The 26,730-nt window shown below is 40.5% G+C and overlaps 1 protein-coding gene across 1 annotated transcript in view; it reads left to right on the top strand.

Moving 5' to 3' along the window:
* Positions 1-26,730, top strand: part of EPHA4 (EPH receptor A4) — a 69,447-nt gene that overhangs the window by 1,064 nt on the left and 41,653 nt on the right. The window contains exons 2-3 of the mRNA XM_056564900.1: positions 4,072-4,139; positions 5,786-6,449. Coding sequence (XP_056420875.1) covers positions 4,072-4,139; positions 5,786-6,449 — 732 coding nt within the window. The remainder of the gene's footprint in view (positions 1-4,071; positions 4,140-5,785; positions 6,450-26,730) is intronic.

Here is a 26,730-nt window from a genome sequence, read left to right as displayed (position 1 = left end):
CATGATGTGTGTTACTGGGATGAATGATACTTGGTATTCACAGATGTATAAATGGATTATTGGAGGCACTCAGTATTTGGAATGCAAGTATTCTGGGGGTACATCTGGATTGTTGGGATTTCTTACTGTATAAGTGGTTGCAATATGTGTATATGGATGACTGGACTATTACAATGGATGGTGTGTATCTGGAATACTAGGATGTATGATGTATATAGGATGATTGCTAGATTACTAGGATGAATGATGGGTACAGTATATGGATTACTAGATTATTAGGTGGAATGATGTGTACAGTATATGGATTACTAGATTATTAGGAGGAATGATGTGTACTGTATATGGATTACTAGATTATTAGGAGGAATGATGTGTACCGTATATGGATTACTAGATTATTAGGAGGAATGATGTGTACAGTATATGGATTACTAGATTATTAGGAGGAATGATGTGTACAGTATATGGATTACTAGATTATTAGGAGGAATGATGTGTACAGTATATGGATTACTAGATTATTAGGAGGAATGATGTGTACAGTATATGGATTACTAGATTATTAGGATGAATGATGTGTACAGTATATGGATTACTAGATTATTAGGAGGAATGGTTCCTATGTGGAATTCTAGGATGTGTGATGGTTATAGGTTACTTCTATAATGAATATATGGATTACTAGATTATTAGAGTGGATTAGGTATCGATGAATTGATGTTAATCATGAAAAATATAGATTACTAGAAACATATGATTGATGCATGTATGTATTACTGTATGATCCATATAAATAATGTATATATGGATTATTAGATTATAAATCGGAGTGATGTATAGGAATATTAGGCTGTGTAGGATGTTAGGAGCTGGGTACTGCCATAGTGCGCACACTGCGGGGCTACATACCCGGGCAGCACTCACCTTCTTACCTGAGTGCACTCAGCGGGGCACCAGCTCCCTGTTCTCACTGTGCGGTTCTGCTCCCCAGTCTACAGCTCATTGTAACCTGTTAGTAAATGTGAATTCACAGCCTGCGATGTGTGTACTGCACGACAGCCATAGACTCCTCACCCTGCCTGATCCGCATTGTATCTGAGGGCATGTAGCTTTGTACTGGGGTATATCTGAGGGCACATAGCTTTGTATTAGGGTATATAAATCTTATATAGCTTTGTATTAGTATCAATCTTATTTAGCTTTATATTAGGGTATATCAGTCTTATATAGCTTTGTATTAGTATCAATCTTATATAGCTTTGTTTTAGGGTATATCAGTCTTATATAGCTTTGTATTAGGGTATATCAGTCTTATATAGCTTTGTATTAGGGTATATCAGTCTTATATAGCTTTGTATTATGGTATATCAGTCTTATATAGCTTTGTATTAGTATCAATCTTATATAGCTTTGTTTTAGGGTATATCAGTCTTATATAGCTTTGTATTAGGGTATATCAGTCTTATATATCTTTTAATTAGGGTATATCAGTCTTATATAGCTTTGTATTAGGGTATATCAGTCTTATATATCTTTTAATTAGGGTATATCAGTCGTATATAGCTTTGTATTAGGGTATATCAGTCTTATATATCTTTGTATTAGGGTATATAAGTCTTATATAGCTTTTAATTAGGGTATATCAGTCTTATATAGCTTTGTATTAGGGTATATCAGTCTTATATAGCTTTGTATTATGGTATATCAGTCTTATATAGCTTTGTATTAGGGTATATCAGTCTTATATATCTTTGTATTAGGGTATATCAGTCTTATATAGCTTTGTATTAGGGTATATCAGTCTTATATAGCTTTGTATTATGGTATATCAGTCTTATATAGCTTTGTATTAGGGTATATCAGTTTTATATAGCTTTGTATTAGGGTATATCAGTCTTATATAGCTTTGTATTATGGTATATCAGTCTTATATAGCTTTGTATTAGGGTATATCAGTCTTATATAGCTTTGTATTAGGGTATATCAGTCTTATATATCTTTGTATTAGGGTATATCAGTCTTATATATCTTTGTATTAGGGTATATCAGTCTTATATATCTTTGTATTAGGTTATATCAGTCTCATATATCTTTGTATTAGGTTATATCAGTCTTATATATCTTTGTATTAGGTTATATCAGTCTTATATATCTTTGTATTAGGGTATATCAGTCTTATATATCTTTGTATTAGGTTATATCAGTCTTATATATCTTTGTATTAGGGTATATCAGTCTTATATATCTTTGTATTAGGGTATATCAGTCTTATATATCTTTGTATTAGGTTATATCAGTCTTATATATCTTTGTATTAGGTTATATCAGTCTTAGATATCTTTGTATTAGGTTATATATGTACCTTTGTGCTGGGTGATAGCTAAGGGCATATGGTTTACTCTTGCAGTGTATCTAAGCGCATGTGGCATTGTATTGAGGGTATCTAAGCACATTTAGCTGTGCACTGAACCTTTCTTTGAACAAATGCTATTACATATAAAGATGTAAATATGATGATATCCTGTCCTGGTTCATGTCATTTCTGCATGGTACAGGTATGTTTAGGGACATATAAGGGTATATATATATATATATATATATATATATATATATATATATATATATATAACATTATACATTGTTTATACAGAGATTATCAAAGACATCTGTGGGCATAGTGTGTGCTTTAGGATATACTTTTTATATATTTATATTATCTATCTATCTCTAATCTAATCTTCATGTACCTGACTATCTATCTATACTTGACTACATCTCCGCAGTGTATTGGATATAGTAAAGGATAGTGTGTGTATACTGTACAGGTATTATATGGTGTGTGCCTTTTGTAAGCTGCTAAGCTTTATGCCCATGGTAAACTTGGCAGCCATAAAGTTGCACTGGAGGCTGTGTGAATGCTGGTCACGTCTGCCTTTCTCTTTCCCCTTATTCCCTCTTTTTGTATAAAATGAGACCCATTGTTCCCTTTGTATCATTCTTCTACCTTATAACAATCTAGATGGATGTCGATTTCAGGGTTGCAGAATGAGTACGGGATCTGGGGATGTGTTCCTGAAAATAAAGGCAATGAAATTTGGTATCAATTTTGGAAGAATACTGGAAAATAAGTGATTCACATTACTGCCTGGAGGGCAGAGAGGAGACAGGACTTCATGTTTGTTTGTGTAATGTGTGTGTGTGTATATGTATATATATATATATATATATATATATATATATATATATATATGCTTTTATTAATAAATACTAATAATGAGAACTGATGAATGAACAGTCTATCTATCTATCTATCTATCTATCTATCTATCTATCTATTTATCTATTTATCTATCTATCTATCTATCTATCTGTCCACTTCATCTCTCATGCCCAGTACAGTATATGTATGTAATTATAAATATCATATGTAAATATTTACCAGTCTTTATATACAAGTGTATCGTACTGATATTGTATTACAGCTCACGTCCAAGATTCTCAGTTATACATGGCAGGTACATACCGTATGTTCTAGATTCCACCATGGCCTATCACTATGGAGTTTTTTTTTTTTTACAAAGGAATTTGTTTATCTAGGAAATTAGGTTTACTTTGTTGGTTAGACAGGCTAGAATGTGCAGAGCAAATCTAGTATATATAAATGTATATATTTGTGCATGCAGGTTCATAGTGCATATTGGTATGTCAAACAGGAATTATTGAATCTTAGGCAATAAATGCTATTTTATTTCTCTATTATATCCCACGATAATGTGGATAGACTATTGTTAGCCATGATATTCCAGGATGGCCTTCATAGACTCATCCAGTTCAGTGCAGTATCCCAAGATGGAGCTCTTAGACCAGTGGTCTCCAACCTGCGGACCTCAAGATGTTGCAAAACTACAATTCCCAGCATGCCCGGACAGCCGTTGGCTGTCCGGGCATGCTGGGAGTTGTAGTTTTGCAACATCTGGAGGTCCGCAGGTTGGAGACCACTGTCCTAGACTATTGTGAATCCGTCTCCACTGTACATGTCACTCACAAATCTTCACGCTCTTCTCTTTTCAGTTACCCTCTTGGATTCCAGGTCTGTACAGGGAGAACTTGGCTGGATAGCCAGTCCTTTAGAAGGAGGGGTAAGTTCTTAATTTATTACCATTAAGGGACGGTAATAGGATGATTGACCTTGTATGTGATTTTCGGAGGCTCATTTTGGGCTGATTATACGGAGTGGCCTATTACCTCTGCATTCTACCATATCAGTTACCTTTTCTGGGCCTGAAACTTTATATTTTAGTGGATAGTTAACTATCAATGACGAATAATGTACCGGTATATTTTTTCTTTATTTTGTGAAAACTAATATCGTATCGGATCAATTACCAATAATAGGAAACTTTATATAGTATCAGGGGTTAGAAATGTCTTTATCCGTGTTTTACGTTTCTGTATAGGCATTGGATGGAGATTGAATCGTAATGGCATGATAGATTATTTTTATAAAAGACGTCCATATTAAGGGAAAGTAATATATTTTATAAGACAAAAAGAAGTACAGTCCCAACAGTTGATATAATGTTCGGAGCAGATGTCAGTAGCTCAGGATCCAGGATGACTGACAGGCATCTGGCACAGTACCCAGCTCATATTTGCCTCTTGATTGTTGCAGTAGACATTGTGCGTATCATTTTCGTATTTCTGTAGCTTTTGTTCAAAAACAGCCTGTCCCTTTCCCACACGAGCCATACAAGGTACAGAAGATTGGGGAGACGGACTGATACATTTCCAGATCTATTGCTCCCCATTTACTCAGTGTTGTTCACAATGACCTTCAGGAACATCAGTCTTTATTTCTGAGGTCTTCTAACAATATAAAGGAAAATGCCTTAGAGAGAACAAATGCATCAAACCTCAGTTTTGTTCTGTGGCCTAGAGATGGCAAATGTATTGATAAATTGGTTAACTCTTATTGCACCAGACTGCTAGATTATCCAGTATTGCTCCTTAGCACCGTAATTTTTAGAAAGACGTTCTGAAGGATTGTATTGTTCTTAGATCATATCCTAAACCTGGGATAGAATCCATGTTTTCCAATGTCGTGAAATAAACTGGCTTCTCTTTATGTTCTTTTTTAGACCTATACACTAGTTAGGGATTTTACTGCAGCCAAATATCCCAGCTCCAGATGTGTATTATAAATAGACATATAATCCTGACAGTAACCTATAACTTGACATACGGTAATATGAATGTCTTGTGTGATAGGTAATATTGAGATTGTCAGGGCTACAGTAATAGTTAAGTGATGCTGATTCCAGTTGCCACTCTCCTGTCTCCCTGTGGAGATGACAATTTCCTCTAAACCCTGCATACGTATGCAGGCTATTTTTATTCTGCTAGTGAAAAATTTAATAGTACATAGACTGTATTCACCCAGATTATCCAGTGAAGAAATGAATGTTATTTTCAGATGAGGTCGAGGTTTTCTAAAATAAAATATGTATTTTGGCTAACAATGGGGTTCATGGTTCCTTTCTGTAGAGACAGTGGAGTCTTTTATTGAATCTTCTGCCGAACACCTTTTTAGTAACAAGATTTAATATTTTTTATTGCTCAGTATGGAACTGAGCAGCGGTTGATTTCTTGAACTGAACAGTGCACTTATGTGCCCAACAGGAGGCGCTAGACATGAGTCTATGGTGTTCATCTACAATCTGTTCTGTTAATGATTTAAAAAAAAAAAAATTGAAAATAGAAATTCTAACTTTTTATTTTATTGCAGTGGGAAGAAGTTAGTATTATGGATGAGAAGAACACCCCTATAAGAACCTATCAAGTCTGTAATGTTATGGAATCAAGCCAGAACAACTGGTTAAGGACTGACTGGATCCCACGGAGTGGGGCACAAAGAGTGTATGTTGAAATTAAGTTCACTTTAAGGGACTGTAACAGCTTGCCTGGAGTGATGGGCACATGCAAAGAGACCTTCAATTTGTACTATTATGAATCCAATAACGATAAGGAGCCTTATATCCGTGAAACGCAATATGTTAAAATTGACACGATAGCAGCTGACGAGAGCTTCACTCAGGTGGACATTGGTGACAGAATTATGAAACTCAACACGGAGGTCAGAGATGTAGGCCCGTTGAGCATGGAGGGCTTCTACTTGGCTTTCCAGGATGTCGGAGCATGCATTGCTCTTGTCTCAGTTCGTGTTTTCTACAAGAAATGTCCATTGACTGTGCGCAACCTGGCCCAGTTCCCTGATACCATTACAGGGTCTGATACCTCTTCTTTGGTGGAAGTTCGAGGCTCCTGTGTCAATAACTCAGAAGAGAAAGAAGTGCCTAAGATGTATTGTGGAGCTGATGGAGAGTGGCTGGTCCCCATTGGAAACTGCCTATGTAATGCTGGGTATGAAGAGCGCAATGGAGGGTGTCAAGGTAAGAACCCAGAGTGGATGTTTCCATCTAGTATTAAACTGTGTAATTAAATCTGACAGAAGAGGAATAGAAACAAGCCATTAATTATCCAATCCCCCGGGATGGCTGAGACAGAAGGGTTGTGCTCGCAAGGCCAAGAGGTCCAGGTGGCAAGGGCTGGCACGGAAGGTAGAGTGAGCACATGGCATGGCAGAAGGCAGGGAGACATACTCAAGTACTGGCGGAGGACATATGACTATCAATTAACCATTGTCTTATCTAAAAAGTGCTTAAGTAGTCAGAAACTGATCGATTACCCCAATATTTTCTTGACTGTTTTCTATAAAAAATATTTTTTTTTTTACTTTACTTGAGTATAAAGTTTGCATAGCAAAATGCTTCTATATAAAAATTGTATGTACATTGTATGCAAACAAAACACAAAAAAATCAGCTCCTGGTCCTGTAACAGAAACATTAGTCCTAGTCAAAGCTAGGTGCCCAAAATATACAGTAAGCCTTGTGGAAAGCTGGGTGCCAGTGTTATAGGAACTGTGAAAAACTGTGTGCCTGGAATATATGAAGCTGGGTGCTTAGAGAAAAAACACTAGGCCAGTGACCAGGAAACATATATGGTGGAAAAAGTTCTCCAGCAGCCATGAAGCATTAAACTTTATTACTCCATTAAAAGCACGATGTGTACATATGAAAATTACCGGACTACTTATAGGTTTCCGACTGTACTTAGAATCTTAATCATAGCAAATGACTGTGATAGACCCATAGGTGGAAATACAGCATAGGAGAAACCTCTGACACCTAAGTGCATTATGGGAGACAACAATGTATACAACAGTGAGGTCAACAAATTAGTCATGCTGAAAACTCTTAAGTAAAAGAGATCAAAAGTAACAAAATGACACCCCGTTGTTTACATGAAATGAGTAGAAATGCATTCCCAGGTTAAGGCGGTGCATTATGTAACCTACATGTGGAGAATTAGAGTTTATATAAGACCCAATGGGGTATATGATACCAGTGGGGAAAGAGGCAAATTCTGTTGTTTTTTTGGCTATAACCACATAGGGGGATATTTATCAAAACCTGTGCAAAGGAAAAGTTGACAAGTTGTCCATAGCAACCAATCAGATGGCTTCTTTCATTTTTCAGAGGCCTTGTTAAAAATTAAAGAAGTGAGCTGATTGGTTGCTATGGGCAACTGGGCAACTTTTCCTCTGGACAGGTTTTGATAAATCTCCCCCATAAAGCTTATCTGTGCATGCCACATCTGAAGGGCATTGGGGAAGATTCATCAAAACCTGTGTAGAGGAAAAGCTGACCAGTTGCCCATAGCAACCAATCAGATCGCTTCTTTCATTTTTCAGAGGCCCTATTAAAAAAGAAAGAAGCAATCCGATTGGTTGCTATGGGAAACTGGTCAACTTTTCCTCTACACAGGTTTTGATAAATCTCCCCCAAAGGGGGAGATTTATCAAAACCTGTGTAGAGGAAAAGTTGACCAGTTTCCCCTTTGTCTTCTACTTTGCAGTAAAATAGTCTTTTATATATATTTTTTCCTCTCAGCTAGATTGTGTGTGGGACATTGGTTGGCATTGCATAACGTCTAGTGTGTGGTATTAGGTTATCTGACGATATATATATATATATATATATATATATATATATATATATATATAAAATTTGACATAAAGAAAGGAATAATTCTTTCCTTTCATGAAAACACTGACCTGCCAGTGGGATGGGGTTTTTCTAAGAAGCAACAGGTTGCCCGTGATCCATTTAATTGAAAGAACTGTGAACAGCTTTTAAGTCTTGCCACCCTTTTGTGGCCCAGAGTGCCATAATCCCAGCACAGGTCCTTAAGCAAATTACTTTGGGTTCAGTTCTCTTGTAAAGCGTTTATGGCTCCAGTCTTAAACTGATCCAGGCTTCGAGCCCTTTGTGAGGAAACCTTTGATTAAAAGACCATCGCTATCGTGAAGGATAAGGAGATGTGCCCTCACAGATGTATATTATATATACATGCTTTGTTCTCCCTACCACTTTACACTTTATGTATTTCATTTTGTATGGCTTTATGACCTGAGCTTTGTTGGGTAAAAATTGAGTTTGATGGTTGCAGCATCTGGCATGACGGACACCATTTGCCTGGCTTTGTATCATGTCCTCACTAGCTTGCTCACTCCATGATGTGCCTAATATTAAATTATCTGCATTCATTCGACCTATTGGGATTTCCCACTTCAATGTCCACTTTGGTCATAGATCTTAACCAGATGAAAGCTATGGGCGTAAATTTGGTAAAAATGAATTGTCCCAGTGAGAGGATAAGAAAGATACACCAGCCTAGAGGTGGTGACCCCTGCCAGCAGGTTGTTCCTTCAATGTCCGTAGGAGGTTGGACACAAGCAGACTGAACACATGAAGGAGGTCCTGAGGTCATTCAATCCCTCATCTATCTTCCTCTTGTCATTCTCTGGTCACAGCCAAAGATTGATTAAGATCTTCAGTCAGACAAAGGCCTGCTGGCTCTCTACAGACAGGGGTCAGGGCTGGAGAATCTCCAACCTGAAGGCCTTTGAAAGTCACTTCATTGGTTTAGGGGAACTGGCAACACATTGATCTTGGGTCAAGTAGTCAAATACAGGCTCTCTTGTCTACATATACCTGATCAGAATCGTAGACTTTTCTTCTGCAGCTGACCTCAAGCTATTGAAATATATTAATATCCTATAGGAGCAAAGATGCTTCAGTCCTTGTAAAATAAAATTAAGGAAAGATACAAAAAGGGAGAGCACGCTGTATATAGTGACACACTAATCCACAGCGGGGTAAACCACTTCTCATAGAGCAGCAGAAATCCTGAATCCAACCAAAAGTGATACCTGCGTGGTGCACATACTTACATTTTTCAATAATAACACCACAATAAATGTATACATGCATTCACTGCTCAGTAGGTATCTAGATGTTCAGGAGTCTGGGGTTTACGGGATCGTGCATGCAGACGTTGAGAAGCGCTCAGAGGCAACGCCGGCCGTTTCGCTCGCCAGTGTGTACTACTTCTGGCCTCTGGCGTGCGGAATGGCCGGCGTTGCCTCTGAGCGCTCCTCAACGTCTGCATGTACGCTCCCGTGACCCCGGACTCCTGAATGTCTAGATACCTTGTAAAATAAAAGTGATCTTATCAGTTCATTGAAGCAACACATTTCAACAGTATATTCTATAAAGAAGGGCAGTGTATGGAGGTACAGGAAGTATCACCATATGACATTTGTGGCCCTGGGAGTATACACAAATGAAATGTTTCTTTTCAAAATCCTCAGGTTTAGCCGACTTTGCTTTTATATGCATGAGCCCTTTACATTTTCATAGTACATATTTTATTTTTACAATAATATGATATTAGTTTTTTTTCCCCCATCTGTATTTAAAGGGGTATTCGTGGCAAAAACTTTTTTTATATATATATCAACTGGCTCCGGAAAGTTAAACAGATTTATAAATTACTTCTATTAAAAAATCTTAATCCTTCCAATAGTTATTAGCTTCTGAAGTTTTCTGTCTAACTGCTCAGTGATGATGTCACGTCCCGGGAGCTGTGCATGATGGGAGAATATCCCCATAGGAGCTGGACAGCTGCCGGGACGTGAGTCATCAGAAAGCAGTTAGACAGAAAACAACAACTCAACTTCAGAAGCTAATAACTATTGGAAGGATTAAGATTTTTTAATAGAAGTAATTTACAAATCTGTTTAACTTTCCGGAGCCAGTTGATATATATAAAAAAAGTTTTGGCCTGGAATACCCCTTTAAATATATGAGCAAATAAATACCCATTCTAAAGACTTCAGCATTATTCATGTGTAGCAGGGGCTTTGCTTAGTAACAAACTGATCCAATTTCAATGGAGCAGCAGGTGAATAATATCCAACTTTGCAAACAATAATTTGCCTAACTACATGTTGATATCATGAATATTCAGGAGAATCATCTCCCATACCAAATACTGTCTAGGAAACCATTTCTATGTGTTACTTCCTTGCTATTGTATCCTAGTCCCACTGAATGGAGATTGTCAGCTGTCGTGGAGCTTCTCTCATTCTTCTATTGCAGGATCAGGTTTTCCATTTACATAATGTATATGATTCGTTGCCCATATTACTCATTTCTCTATCTGGCCACAATGGAAATCAACATATTTTTTTGCAAGAATTGGGGCCTAAAGCTCCATCTTATTGAGAGGTGGCCTGATCAAATGCAAATAGACGCCTTTCACCAGTTCAAAAGGGGGTAGTGTTTGGAAGCAAAAGTTTGTCCCTGCTCTTTTTAAATCCGTCTCACCCACCTCCTGAGATTTTTTTTTTTTTTTTTTTTGGGGCGGGGGGGGGGGGGGGGGGGGGGGTCTACAATAGTCTCTTTCAGTGTGTTCTCTTTTTATTTCATTTTTAGAGCAGCAGGCCATGGGTATAGAAGATTTTGCTGAAGGAAGGAGGGAGGTTTGTGGGGGTTTGCATTTATTCTCTTTTTAATAAGGGGCGAACCACAGGATAAACAGTAATTAGGACACCAAACGGACTCGCTGAGCCGATCTATGGGTTTTATTCCTATCAGCGTGAAGTCCTAGCTTGTCCGTTCCAAAAGCAGCTTGTTGGCGAAAACTTGAGTAGAAAGGGGTTAATCCCATGATGCCATAGCTGGAGTCTAGACTCATCATTGTACTATATAACAGCTAGAGCCAACACATGAAGTAATAGAGGAGATATACCATGATGCATATATTCCTCACTCATAGCTTAATTAACCCTGATATGTCAGTAAAGTCTAGTGTCGCAATTTATAATAGTAAAATGGTGTCATCAAACCAAATCCATTAAGTATTAGACTATGATAATATCAATGTCTAAAGTTATTTCAACATCTTATCCTGTCCCTTGGTTGAACTTGATGGACATGTGTCTTTTTTCAACCATACATAATGGTGAAGTCCAATGGTGAACATCTACAGTGACACAGGATTGCTACCAGCACTGGAAGACACTGTCACTATGTATTCACATATATAATATATACAAATGAAACCAATATACATTAATGAAGATACACAAACACTTTAAGTAACTGTTGGACGAACACACAATGTTTGTCCAGCAATTATCCTAACCAAAAATTCCACAGACATACATACTCCTGAATGTGTTTTCATTAAAGGGGAAAGCCACTGCCAGACTCCTCTTATCTCTCCACAACAAATGGATTTGGCATTTGAAATGAAACTGCCTGATCCTTATCTTCTTCCATCGGTGGAGACTAGGGAGGCCACCATACACATTAGATGGCCAGCTTGTCCCATTGGGTTTGAGCAACATTTATCTAATGTTAAAGTAGTACTATCTCAATAGTTAGCGAATGAGTGGAGCACTGGCCAAGTACATGCTGTGTTCTTCCCGGGTGCAATTCCTTTCATTCTTAGGACCAGAGGGGTGCCAGCCATCCCATCCACACTGATCAGCATGTTATCCCCACCCTGTAGATACGGGGTACCTATTTGAAATGGAAATATCCCTTTAAGTGGAAACCATTAACAAATTACAAATGCAAGTATTGCTTTTTTATTTTATTTATCAATGCACTTTGCCATGGCATTGACCCTCATCTATATGTCCCTAAAGAAACCCTTCAGGCTTTTGCCAAAAGAAAAATTGTATTATTGGGTGGCGCTGCTAACATAATGAATTTTCCAACACATTTACCTGTCAAGGGAAAAACTGAGACAAGTGTTACTCTCTAGGAATTTAGAGTTTAGAGATATTCCTAGCTTTCAGCAGTTTTTACATTTTGACTGTTTTCAAAGATATTCCAATGTCCAATGTCTCATGGGTGCAAGACACCCCTCGGAGCCCAGTCTACCCCTCGGAGCCCAGTCCACCCCTCGGAGCCCAGTTTACCCCTCGGAGCCCAGTCCTACCCCTCGGAGCCCAGTCTACCCCTCGGAGCCCAGTCTACCCCTCGGAGCCCAGTCCACCCCTCGGGCCCAGTCCCCCTCGGAGCCCAGTCACCCCTCGGAGCCCAGTCCACCCCTCCCTGAGCTGTTTGTTTCCTGTTCAAGTTTAGTCAGTGCCTGAGCAGCTCAGGAGTAAAAAAAAAAAAAAATAACAGACTTCATCTACTATTGAAAATCCGTCTCCTTTTTGGAGTGTGCCAGCAATGGACCAAAACAAGAGCGGGCCCATTGCAAATAAATTAGCATGTCAATGCTTTCCTTGAATCAATACTCTTTCTGTTTTCCTATGCCTCTTTTTTTTAATCACCCCCATCTGCTTTATGTTTTTGGCGCTCTCCTTTCTCTACTGTGCCACCTTCACCCTCAGTGCAGATTTCTGGCAATGGATATTGGAAGAAATAGCCCAGATGATCCGTCTGTGCTTGGAAAGAGGATGTCATTATTATTATAATTCTACATGTTTCCTAAGTACCCGGGGGCCCAGACACTAGTAATAACTGGAGGACCGTGCTGATGAAGTGCCGGTAGCCCATTTACAAAGATTGCATTTCATGTTTTATCTAGAATTTGGTTCTCCGTAAATCTTCATTTAGACATTTGTCTAGCCATGAATGATGCAATTTCCCTCAGCCTTAGCCTGTAAATCTTCTTTTAAAGGTGAGTTTGTTTAGTGCCAGCTTCCACAGCAAAACTGCAGCTTGAGGCCTTTTTTTTTCTCCAGAATGTAAAGGCTAAAAGCAATAAAACACATCCAGGACATGACGCCCTACCCCCCCCCCCCCCCCCCCCCCCCCCCCCCCCCCCCCCCCCCCCCCCCCACCCCCCCCAGCACCACAGAACACACACTAACACTGTTCACTTCAGGCTTGTTGTCCCTGTCCCATAGGTAATAACTAGGCTGTCATTCTGTTTGTCCACATACAATACATGAAGTGTCCGGTGATTCAGAGCCCTGAATCCTGGGTGGAGGGTGTAACACGCTCAGCAGGGTGGGTCAGGGGCTGAACCACCTTTTGACGCTGGACTGAGCTCTAAATGTTTTGTAGAATCTACATGTTCCCATAATGTTCTCATGCCGCACGCTAAGTACATGTTTTGTTTTGCAGTAAAACAAAAACTACTTCCTTCCTCTGTATTTGTGAGATTCTTCCTATTACTGCTACGTGCTGATAAGAACTCTTTTGCTATTTCACCTTTCACTCCCTAAGAGAGTCTTAACAATTCATTCCTATCTGCCGTCATGTAGAACCTGTGGGGGTACTTGTCCCTTGTTTTTGCAAGTTTTGCTAATAGAAGGTAAAGAAAAGAAACAAGTATGTATGTATATATATATATATATATATTATATATATATATATATTATTGTCTAATCTATCTATCTACATTTTAAATATATTTTGAATAATGCTACAAAACCTTTGCAAGCATCACTCCCTCCTTCTAGAATGATATATATGTCCTTGATGTTGGGCAGTAAAGTACAGTCATCTAAATTCAGTCAGGATTGATCTTTAAAGTGTATTTGTCATGATCGCCTTATTTAAATGGGCACTGTGATTAAAACTCATTTTTGCTATTGCACTCCTTATAGTAAATAAAAAATATTTCTAATGTACTTTGTTTAAAAAAATGAGTTTTCTATGTTTTATTTGTGTTTAAAAAGCTAAAAAGCTGCCACTAGGTGTCTCCTTACTTGTCCAAAGCACATTTTGCCTTATCTCTTGCAAAGACTTTGGATTCCTGCTGGCCTGGCAGAAGTCCAAAATCAGGAAAGGCAGTCTGGAGTGCTGAGTGTGTATGTGTGTTCAGCCTTAGCCAATCATAGCTCATCTCACACTGAACTGCTCTGGTCTGTGTGTAGCAGAGTGAGGGAGGAAGTTCTTCCCTGTATGGCTTCAGATGATGTCACGCCTGCTGGGGAACGCCCCTTCCCAGTCTGTGAATCTGACTGAGACTGAGCAGAAAATACAGAAAAATATCAAGGTAGAAAACTAACAAATAATAAAAATAAAAGCAGGGGGTGGTTTATCATGAGGGGGGCAGTGAACTGGGAGGATTATAACATTTTAACAACAACAACAAGATCATGACAGGTACTCTTTAACTGATTATTTGCCACTTTGTATGTGTTTTTATTTTATTTTATATATTTTACCAGATAGATTATTTTAGTCCACCATGTGACAGAGGATCAGCCACAGATGACCGATCAAAGTCTTGTTTGTGTGGGCATCTTTAGTTTTGCAGAAAATAAATGTGCAGAGATATAGGAGGCACTCACCAGTGGGGTAATGTGAAAAAATTCTTGGCTTTATTTAGACATACAGGGGCAAAAGCGGACAAGTGTGGACGCAGTCCACACTTGTCCGCTTTTGCTCCTGTATGTCTAAATAAAGCCAAAAATGTTTTCACGTTACCCCGCTGGTGAGTGCATCCTATATCTCTGCACATTTATTTTCTGTATGGACTTTGTCTTGGAGGATTGAGCACCCGACACGGCTCACGGCATACTGTGAGTAGAACTTTTGCAAAATCTGGAGGGCCACAATTTGAGACCACTGGTCTAGATACAGTAAATAGAGCCCCATTTGCATTTGTAGTGGTTTATTATGCCTTGTAAAAAGGCTCATAAGGTTTTCATGCCCCAATTCCCTACTGTCCTCCCATGCACAGTTGGGGGCCATTAGGCCTTTAGTACAATACGGGATGGATGTTACTTGTGACACCTAGACAAATTTATCCTAAATAGGAAGCCCTGTGATGTGTTATTTCAGTACAGGCAGGTAACACCGTCATAATATGGGCACAAGTACAGCTTAAAGACAGAGGATACACATCCAGTTGTCACCTGGGATAGCCGCCATATATTTGTTTACCCAGGAAGGAAGTAGGAGTGAGGTTCGACACTGACACAACTGCCGTGTTTGTGTTGAAACTCCAAGTGTTGTAGCCCTGACACACAGTACACATCTATGGGAATGTGAGCATGGTGGTAACATACTAGTCATCGCTGTGAAAGGAGAACAGATGCTAGGACAGAATAACAAACCAGAAAATAAATATTGCTAGAGAGAAGAAGCAGATTATGTCATGCAATGTATGAAATCTTGCCACCAGAAATCTGAACACCAGACTCGTCTGTCACATTTGTCATACAGACCGCTGTGGTTGTCAACCTTGAGATCTTCATATAGTTAGGAAAAATGATGGCCATGCAAAGAAAGAAAGCTTGGACTGGTAGCCTTGTACCAAAGTGGAGATGCATCTGAATAGCTTTCTACAGTTGTCTCTATAGTGCCTCCTATGGGTGACTATCCCTTAAAGGGGTAGTCCAGTGGTGAAAAACTTATCCCCTATCCTAAGTATAGGGGATAAGTTTGAGATCGCGGGGGGTCCGACCGCTGGGGTCCCCTGCGATCTCTCTGTATGGTGGCCAGGCTCTCCGGCCAGATAGCGGGTGTCGACCACCGCGCGAAGTGACAGCTGACACGCCCCTCAATACATCTCTATTGCAGAGCCGGAGATTGCCGAAGGCAGCGCTCTGGCTCTGCCATAGAGTTGTATTGAGGGGGCGTGTTGGCCGCTGCTTCGTGCGGTGGTCAACACACCCCCTTCCCGCGGGCTGTAGGGGCCCATACAGGAGTTCACGGTGGGCCCCAGCGGTCGGACCCCCCGCGATCTGCAACTTATCCCCTATCCTTAGGATAGGGGATAAGTTGTTCACCACTGGACTACTCCTTTAATCTTGTGATCCGAAACCTGCAGCACTTCAGCTGTTGCCAAACTAAATCTCCCAGCATGCACTGTGAATGCCAGGACTAGTGTTGAGCATGAATATTCGTAATGCAAATTTTTACCGTGAATATCGGCACTTCGCAATTTCGCGAATATTTAGAATATAGTGCTATATACTCCTAATGTTAATATTCGCTTTATTTATTTATTTTTTCACATGCAAATTTTCCCATGGAAAAAAAAGTGAACGAACATAGCGAATATGCAAATTTCACGAACATAGGAAGAGTAATCGTCAATATATTCATATGTGTATGTGCTCAGTTGTCTCAAACTGTGACCCTCCAGATGCTGCAAAACTTCGACTCCCAGCATGCCCGGACAGCTGGGAGTTGAAGTTTTGCAACATCTGGATCTCCAGAATGGATACCTTTTGTGGGTTAAGCATCAGGCCTGTAACACAATGCAAATGACCAGTACACAATGCGGATGACCAGTACTCAGTGCAGATGACCAGTACACAATGCAGATGACCAGTACAAAATGCTCTTGACCCAAAGATGCCTTCTATATAGTCAGATGTTTAGTTACATCCAGTACTCAGTGCAGTTGACCAGTACACATTGCAGATGACCAGTACACAATGCAGATGACCAGTACTCAATGTAGATGACCAGTACTCAATGCAGATGACCAGTATTCAGTGCAGATGACCAGTATTCAGTGCAGATGACCAGTATTCAGTGCAGATGACCAGTACACAATGCAGATGACCAGTTCACAATGCAGATGACCAGAACTCAATGCAGATGACCAGTACTCAATGCAGATGACAAGTAATCAGTGCAGATGACCAGTACACAATGCAGATGACCAGTACACAATGCAGATGACCAGTACACAATGCAGATGACCAGTACTCAATGCAGATGACCAGTACTCAACGCAGATGACAAGTAATCAGTGCAGATGACCAGTACACAATGCAGATTACCAGTACTCAATGCAGATGACCAGTACTCAGTGCAGATGACCAGTACACAATGCAGATGACCAGTACACAATGCAGATGACCAGTACTCTCAATGCAGATGACCAGTACACAATGCAGATGACCAGTACACAATGCAGATGACCAGTACACAATGTAGATGACCAGTACACAATGCAGTTGACCAGTACTCAGTGCATATGACTAATACACAATGCAGCTGACCAGTACTCATTGCAAATGACCAGTACTCTCAATGCAGATGACCAGTACACAATGTAGATGACCAGTACTCACAATGCAGATGACCAGTACACAATACAGATGACCAGTACTCAATGCAGATGACCAGTACACAGTGCAGATGACCAGTACTCAATGTAGATGACCAGTACACAATGCAGATGACCAATACACAATGCAGATGACCAGTACACAATGCAGTTGACCAGTACTCAGTGCATATGACTAATACACAATGCAGATGACCAGTACTCATTGCAGATGACCAGTACTCATTGCAGATGACCAGTACTCAATGCAGATGACCAGTACACAGTGCAGATGATCAGTACACAATGCAGATGACCAGTACACAATGCAGATGACCATTACACAATGCAGATGACCAGTACACAATGTAGATGACCAGTACTCAATGCAGATGACCCGTACTCAGTGCAGATGACCAGTACACAATGCAGATGACCAGTACACAATGTAGATGACCAGTACTCAATGCACATGACCTGTACTCAATGCAGATGACCAGTACACAATGCAGATGGCCAGTACTCAATGTAGATGACCAGTACTCAATGCAGATGACCAGTACACAATGTAGATGACCAGTACTCAATGTAGATGACCAGTACTCAATGCAGATGACCAGTACTCAGTGCAGATGACCAGTACACAATGCAGATGACCAATACACAATGTAGATGACCAGTACTCAATGCACATGACCTGTACTCAATGTAGATGACCAGTACTCAGTGCAGATGACCAGTACACAATGCAGATGACCAGTACACAATGTAGATGACCAGTACTCAGTGCAGATGACTAATACACAATGCAGATGACCAGTACTCAGTGCAGATGACCAGTACACAATGCAGATGACCAGTACACAATGCACATGACCAGTACACAATGCAGATGACCAATACACAATGCTCTTGACCCTGAGATGCCTTCAATATAGTCAGATGTTTAGTTACATCCAGGAAGAATTTCTGGCCTCATATCTGTTCTAAATGGCATCTGTCACCTATGATTGGTATCAGTTCTCTGGTGTCCTTGGGGAAATTGCAGCATTAAATCCTCGCAGGGTTCCCTGCCCCCTTGTAACATGCCTGAGAAACTGCTGCTTCATTATCTGCCTGGCTGTGCAAAGGTTGATTTATAAAGTGGGCAGCACTAAGGAGACCCGGCGCTCATCAATAACTCCGGGAATTGAGGGATAGCATCTCCTACCAGCCCTCTGTGCATAAGAGATGAGCTTCCAAGGTTTTCGGAATTCACCTGTGTGTTGTCCTGGCATTTTGCCCAATTTGAGAAAAAAAAAGGAAATCCCTACCAAGTTCTTTTCAAAGCTAAACTTATTGAGCTGATGAAAAAAAGCCAATTCACAGTGATGAGGGAGCTCCTGATCGCTTAATATGATGAGATGTATAATCAATAGTGAGCGGAGCCGGGCGAATTACAGCTTGTTCATATCTCCAGTGCAGCTCTGTTTCTTAGGAATAGGATGAATGCTGAATTTTGTACCTAAGATCAATCTGATAACAAAAAAAAAAAACTAAAATTCTCAAAACAGCTGTGCCCCGGCCTGTGAATTTAGTGAAATGTAAGCAGAAAATATGAAGCCCCATACATGTCTACCTGATGGATTTGGTCATCTGGCATGTCTGGAAGTGATTGTGGGGTCTAATGCATAAACATGATGCTATTACGGAAGTCAATCAGGGAAATGATATGTTTCTTATGAGAAAACCCTCAATTATTTCCAAAGGTCATCTGCATATTTCTAATCTGTGTATGTGAAATGAAGCTTTTTTCATGGATGGCTCTACAGGTCATGATAGACATATTTCTATTAGGATACCCCCTCCCTCTATTGAATGGCGGCAGGGTTACTGAAGGGGAGATATTAATTTTCTTTGCACTAAAGCCATTCACTTTGTAATTCCATAAGGCAGTATGGAGGGTCAGTCCCATAGTCATGACTCGCGGTGAAGGCTTATTTTCCATAGTAATTGCTTCAGCTCATGCTTGCAAACTTATGGCGTGCCTGTCATTATAATATCATGGGATTTTTCCATTCACGGTTTTATTTAGTCATGAAAGTCCATCTGCTTTGTGCTTTGTATGTGTCGGATCCGAATACTAGGGGGCCGATTTTTAGATAACCCTCAGATTTCTAGCGAACCATTGCAGACACATTCTCAAGCATTTTGAGGCCAGAAGAGAGCTGTGAAGAGGTTACGAGTAAAAGGTTTGGTAGAACAAATGGCAGAGGTATTTCTTTGCCCGTCATAAAAATGTCAGCAGGAGTCACAACCCCTTGAAGATGTCCGGCATTTCTTTGTCTCTTCTTTTCGTGGGAGACCACCCATTTGGGCCAGACGTTGCGTTTGGTGGGCAGGAAGTCTTCTAATCCATCATGGCTACCATGACTCTCCATGTATAGCGTAATACAAATAAAAAAAATTGCAATGAGTAGAAAAGGAGTGAGAGGTCAGTGTTAATAATATGTTCACAAGACACTTAGGTGGGCCACAGGGAACATTTACTGCTTCTCCTAAATAATACGCACAATGCTTAGAACAAAAGTGTCCGCCCCCATTTAATTTCTTTCATAGATATGCTGGGAACAACCAGGGGAAATTGATTATGCATCCCACACGCAATGCGTTGTCCTACAAGTGAGGTGGGAAGAGGAGAATTTTATGTTATTAATCTTCCAGTGTAAACATTATAGCTATAGGCCACTATAGACAACAAGTGCATAAAGAAGCATTGCATCCCAATAGGAGCTTGATTCATCAAACTTTGAATTACAGATGGAAGATTCCGTGCTGCCAAACCTGGAAAGAGACTATATTTTTTTCGTAATATTTTCCCCAGTTACAGAACTGGAAAACTTTGTTCTGTCAACGCTTTGCTAACAACAGCTGATACCTCCATCTCTGACGATTGCTTCTCCTGAACAGATTGCTAAGTGATGGCTGTTCGGGAGGGTTTCGGAGCCGTAGCTGCATTGCAAGCTGCTCGAGGTCCTTGCGATGTAATGAACACGCGTTTTGCAGAATCTAATGGGCCACACTGACTAAGCGATTGACAGCAGTTTTTGGCGGAAACTGTGCCAAAAAAAAAAGTCACAAATGTGTGCAAATAATTGAAAAGTTTGAAATTTAAAAAGTTTTGAGAAAAGTAGGTGTGGTCTCCATGGAGTGGGTGTGGTATCCGCAGGATAGGTTTTAGATCACGGGGGATCCGAGCGTTGTGGCCGCTTGCGATCTCCTGTATGGAGCCCCAGCTCTCCTACAGCGCCTGAAGCGGGGGCCACCACGCCACCTCCATATCTCTCTATGGGAGAGCCATTCGGCTATTTTTGGCTCTCCCATAGAGATATATTGAGAGGGGGTGGCGGCCCCCGATTCGGGCTGGGGTCGTGACACGCCGCTCTGTTAGGGTTTTTCCTCTACTTATTGGCATGGGACTTCTCCTTTAAATTTTAGACTTTTAGTCAGCTTGAAAAGCACTAAGGGGAAGATTTATCAAAACCTGTCCAGAGGAAAAGATGCCCAGTTGCCCATAGCAACCAGTCAGATCGCTTCTTTCATTTTGCAGAGGCCGTGTTAAAAATGAAAGAAGAGAGCTGATTGGTTGCTATGGGCAACTGGGCAACTTTTCCTCTGGACAGGTTTTGAGAAATCTCCCCCTAAATGTGGTAAAATTGTATAATAAATTTTGTACAAATCATTCTAGCTACTCCCTACTCTCGGTCTGGTTTAAGAGGCATCATTTGTAAATGTAGGCCAAGGCTTTCAGTTGTTCTTATTCTATATAACCTTTTAATGTTCATCATATGCCGCTTTAACACAAACGTACTTTGCATCCATATTTCATCTGTTTTTATGCACACCTTCATATGGTGCTAATGTTAATCTAAGAAGCAATTCATATGGGGGGTGTAAAAATGCGTGCTTTTGTTCATGAGCGTAGAATGCGCTACTTTCACCCATTCTGCGGATGGTGCCAGAAAGTTAAACAGATTTGTAAATGACTTCTATTAAAAAATCTTAATCCTTCCAGTACTTTTTAGCTGCTGAATACTACAGAGGAAATTATTTTCTTTTTGGAACACAGAGCTCTCTGCTGACATCATGACCACAGTGCTCTCTGCTGACATCTCTGTCCATTTTAAGAACTGTCCAGAATAGGAGAAAATCCAAATAGAAAACATATGCTGCTCTGGACAGCTCCTAAAATGGACAGAGATGTCAGCAGAGAGCACTGTGATCATGATGTCAGCAGAGAGCTGTGTGTTCCGAAGAGAAAATAATTTCCTATGTAGTATTCAGCAGCTAATAAGTACTGGAGGGATTAAGATTTTTTTTTAATAGAAGTTATTTACAAATCTGTTTAACTTTCTGGCACCAGTTGATTTAAGAAAAAAAAAAGTTTTCCACCGGAGTACCCCTTTAAGACCATGGGGTCGGATTCAAATATAGATACATCTGTATTTTAGATACACATTACCAGTATGCTTGTGTGAGATGGTGTCATGGCTCTCACATAGTATGACACCCAACATTTTAAGAGTACAAGATGTGTTTAACCAGGGTGCCTCCAGCTGTTGCAATACTACAACTCCTAGCCTGCAAGTTTATGCATTAAATGGAGACACCCTGGTTGGGAAAAAAAATGCTCTAAGAAGACTTTTCTGGAAAAGAGGTTGTTTCAAAGCAGTGGTCTCCAAAGTGTGGCCCTCCAGCTGTTGCAAAACTACAACTCCCAGCATGCCCGGACAGCCAAAGGCTGTCCGGGCATGCTGGGAGTTGTAGTTTTGCAACAGCTGGAAGGCCACTCACTGTTTTTAAAGGATAACTGTCAGCCAGTGGACATTTTGCTGTTCAGGAACCTGGGAAAGCTAGGTGACAACCCAAATGAAAGCTGCCAATACAACCATATTGATTGTCAACCAACTTTTTATAACTAAGTAAGCTAAAAAAAGGATCCATATCTGCGCGCTTATGCTGCAACCATTATATAATGTGGCACTAATCCATTCATCATTCCATACAGTATAATACGGCACTTACATAATTCTAATATTAGCCGACCTGGCAGAGTAGGAGGCAGAACCCTGCCCTAAGAAGCTCACGGCATATTATACATTCACTGCTCAGGTATGCTTTGCTTCTTAATAATATCATGTCATACATCTGCCTGATCTGGGGTTATGGGAAAATGAATGGATAAATGCAGACTGTTTACAGAGAAGACAGGCCAAGAAGCGTCTCCTCTCTGTAGGGGTGAGAGCGCTGAAGAGAGGCCTCGAAATAACAGGATTAGCACTTGTCACTCAGCAGTTAACCAATTCATTAGCTGGGAGCATGGGCGACCAGGCGACTGGCACTGGATTCTGCGCTCTGCAGGCAGGGCACCCCTCTCGCTGAGCTTTTGAAGCTTCTTATAGAAAAATAAATAAATAAATCCCATTGCGTTCTTAAAGGAGTTATTCGCTTTGTCATTTTCATTTTCTTCGTCATGGTGATAGCCTGTTTGCGTCCGAAATATTCCCGAATTCGTAAAGTATGCTAAAATATAGTCACAAGTCACTGACATGACTTTTTTTTTTCCCAATATGCTTTTTAACTCGTGAATACATTTATATAATTTTTATGAATCGTGGTGTGCATAATGCATGGCACCTGTGCTTTTCCATATGCCTAATATATCATATGTTACATTAAAGGGGTATTCCAGAAAAAAACTGGCTCCAGAAAGTTAAACAGATTTGTAAATCACTCGTATAAAAAAAATCTTAATCCTTTCAATAATTATCAGCTGCTGAAGTTGAGTTGTTGTTTTCTGTCCGGCAACATTGCTCCCTGCTGACATCTCTGCTTGTCTCGGGAACTGTACAGAGTAGAAGAGGTTTACTATGGGGATTTGCTTCTAAACTGGGCAGTTACCGAGACACGTGTCATCAGAGAGCACTTAGACAGAAAAGAAAAACTCAACTTCTGCAGCTCAGAAGTACTGAAAGGATTAAGATTTTTTAATAGAAGTAATTTACAAATCTGTTTAACTTTCTGGAGCCAGTTGATGTATAAAAAATAGTTTTTTCCTGCATAACCCCTTTAAAACTTTTGTAGATTGAAGGTTAACCTTGTTTAAGGTTATTGAAGATAGATAGGTAAGGTCTGGGGGATCTTCTATTATAGCAATGTTCACTAACCCAAGGTTCTCCAGACGTTGCTAAACTAGAACTTCCATCATGCTTTGACAGTCTTGATGGGAGTTATAGATTTGCAACAGCTGGAGAGACATGAATTAGGGATAGATATAGGTATATAGATCGATGGTGGGTCTGGAACCATATATTTGGGGGATTTTGTTAAAGCTTACCATAATGTTCCTATAGCAGTGGCTCCCAGCTATTACAGAATTACAACTCCCATCATTTACTTATTGATGAGAGCCATAGTTTTGGACAGCCATGGGTTGGAGAGTTCTGCAATATATCATGTAGGGCAGTGGGTGCCTCCAGCTGTTGCAAAACTACAACTCCCAGCATGCCCGGACAGCTTTTGGCAATCTGGGCATGCTGGGAGTTGTAGTCTTGCAGCCGTTGGAGACACCCTGGTTGGGAAACACTGCGTTGTAGTACGTTCACACGGCGGATTTTTTTTGAATGTCCACCCCACGCTAGGTCCGCTCGGAAATGTGCCATCTCCATAGAAGGCAATGCATTTCCAAGCAGATTCCCTAAAGAGAATTGACCAATCAATTCTTTCCGTGGAGGACGGAATTTGAATTTCCGCACCTGGAAATTCTGCGGTTTTGAAAACAATGGGAGTTGAATTTTTCTGCCACATTTTACTCAAAATTTCAGCCGTGTGAACGAGATTTAGGAATGAATCATACAGTATATTGCATTTTTAGGTCTACCTATGTACATTGTACTAAGAATTGTGTTTTGAAGTGTGAACCTGACCTTAGACTTATTGGATCAGCTTTGGTTATGTATAATAACATGGATGGATGGTGGGATGGGGTCAGGGACCCCAGGTCTGGGGGATTGAGGGGTCACTGTCTGTGTATGTGCATCCTGATTAGGCTGATCTATTAGGACAGGCCTGTGTATTCCACAATCCTTCTGTTGTATTTAGGATTCTTTTTTTCTCACCAGTCTTGATCCTAAACCTTAACCCGATGGCGTTTCTGTGTCATCTGGGTTGTGGATCTGCTTTTGTTGACTAATGAAAAAGAAGGGAAGAAAACTCATCAAAGCCATGCCAAAGATATTGAATTTGTGGCTTGTATTGAACATGTGAACTAAGCTGGGGACAAAGAGGATGGACCTAAAGCTCTGGCAATAACCCGCTTCCTCCTCCTTATTCCCCCCACAATCTTACCCAGCAAATCCTTAGCAGAAAAGCATAAGGACAAAACAGAGGACAGAGAATTAAGCACGCACCAAAGACTTTAATTTGTGGCAAGGAGAATAGGGATTTGGTGTGAGAATGTATTAACAAGACACAATGAGGCCCACAATAGCCGCCCATACACACTTAATGAGTGTCTCTGGCAAGCAGGTTGCATCCACCATTAGTTTTATTAACGTACAAAGATAGGGAATAACTTTTACCACTGAACGTGCACATTCAGGATCCTAGGCTAAGCTTCAGAACGGAAGATCCGGGCTACGGAAGCATCATACGTCTGTAGATCATAGGTCCATAAGATGACAACGCTGGTGGCAGTTGTAATGGAGGCCAAGAACAGATTTATACAGGCTTCTATCTAGATTGGCATAGTCAACTCTAAGCAATCCTAAGACTTCCTTAAAAATATACTGATTTATGGGATACTGGGTGATCTCCTGTAGAAAGTGTCCAGTTTCCCTGTAGAACCAGTCAGTGGACTGTTTGTAAAATACCTTGATATGAGAGGTCCTTACGAGTAGGGTCACACGTGCCGTATTTTGCTGTGTATTTGCTGCTTCATATTTTCCTACCTATTGAAGTCAATGGGTAGCAAAATCAGCTGCATATTTCGCTACCCATTGACTGCAATGGGTAGGAAAATTCCCAGAAGCAAATACACAGCAAAATATGGTATGGGTGACCCTACCCTAAGAGCAAGAGTTGATCTTTGTAACCACTCTTCGATTTGGTTTAGGGCAAGTGCGCACTTAATATGATCCAATTTTGTGGGATGTGTTGGCAACATGGGAAAAGATGGATGCTGACATATACCACAACATGCCTCCCTTGAATGTGCCAAAGGCAAAGTAAAAGTGACTAATTTTGGCTCATTTAGTTCATCAATGTGTGGTGAGGGTGTGATGAGGGCAGATGGAATTACCCTAGGGGCAGATGGCATTAACCCCTTGTGTTCATGATGCCAGGGCGTGGTTTAACCTCTACAGCACCCGAAGGTATACCGTTGGATCCTGGGCTTGGCACAGAGGCAAATAATGACTCCAACGCCAAGTTACGAAACAACGGCAGCTTTATTGAGTTAGACAGATATAACAGTCTTAACAGCTTTGCCAGGCCCACAGAGGTGACCAGTGACTTCAGAGACCTAAGGGCTCGCTGGGACTTGTAGTGGACGTGGACAATTTGCTGCAGGCCCACACTGACTTGACACAGATTAATCTTGACTGACTTGACGAGGACTGACTAGACACACTTCACCCTGTTTGTAGCTTACCAGGTTTTGACGTTCACCTGTGGGGTTGTGTATTTGTGGATGCGTGGCTGCGTGGTAGACTTTAGGCCTCCTCAGGACACTAGACACTCTCTCCAGACTTGTCCTTGCTGCACTCAGTAGAGAAGAGACTGAACTAGCTCCACCCAGGGTTTATATGGGGGAGACTCTGGAGGGGTCCCATAGGTCACATGGTCACTGGTACCTTCCTTGGTTACAACACATGACAACAGTATTTAAAGGTATATGACAAGTTATATACATTACATTGAATAACATAAGTGGTAGTTAAAGGGGTACTCCCCTGGAAATTTCTTCTATTTCAGAATCCTAATCCTTCTAGTACCTATCAGCTTCTGTTTGCTCCACAGGAAGTTCTTTTCTTTTTGAATTTCCTTTTCAGTCTGACCACAGTGCTCTCTGCTGACACCTCTGTCTATTTTAGGAACTGTCTGGAGCAGGAGAGGGCTATGGGGATTTGCTCCAACCCTGGACAGTTCCTAAAATAAACAGAGATGTCAGCAGAGAGCACTGTGGTCAGACAGAAAGGAAATTCAAAAAGAAATGAACTTCCTGTGGAGCAAATAGAAACTG

Source organism: Hyla sarda, chromosome 3 (genome assembly GCF_029499605.1).
Source record: "Hyla sarda isolate aHylSar1 chromosome 3, aHylSar1.hap1, whole genome shotgun sequence".
Classification (NCBI taxonomy): Eukaryota; Metazoa; Chordata; class Amphibia; order Anura; family Hylidae; genus Hyla; species Hyla sarda.
Note: the sequence above shows the minus strand (reverse complement) of the source record. Positions and strands in the feature narration are given on the sequence as shown.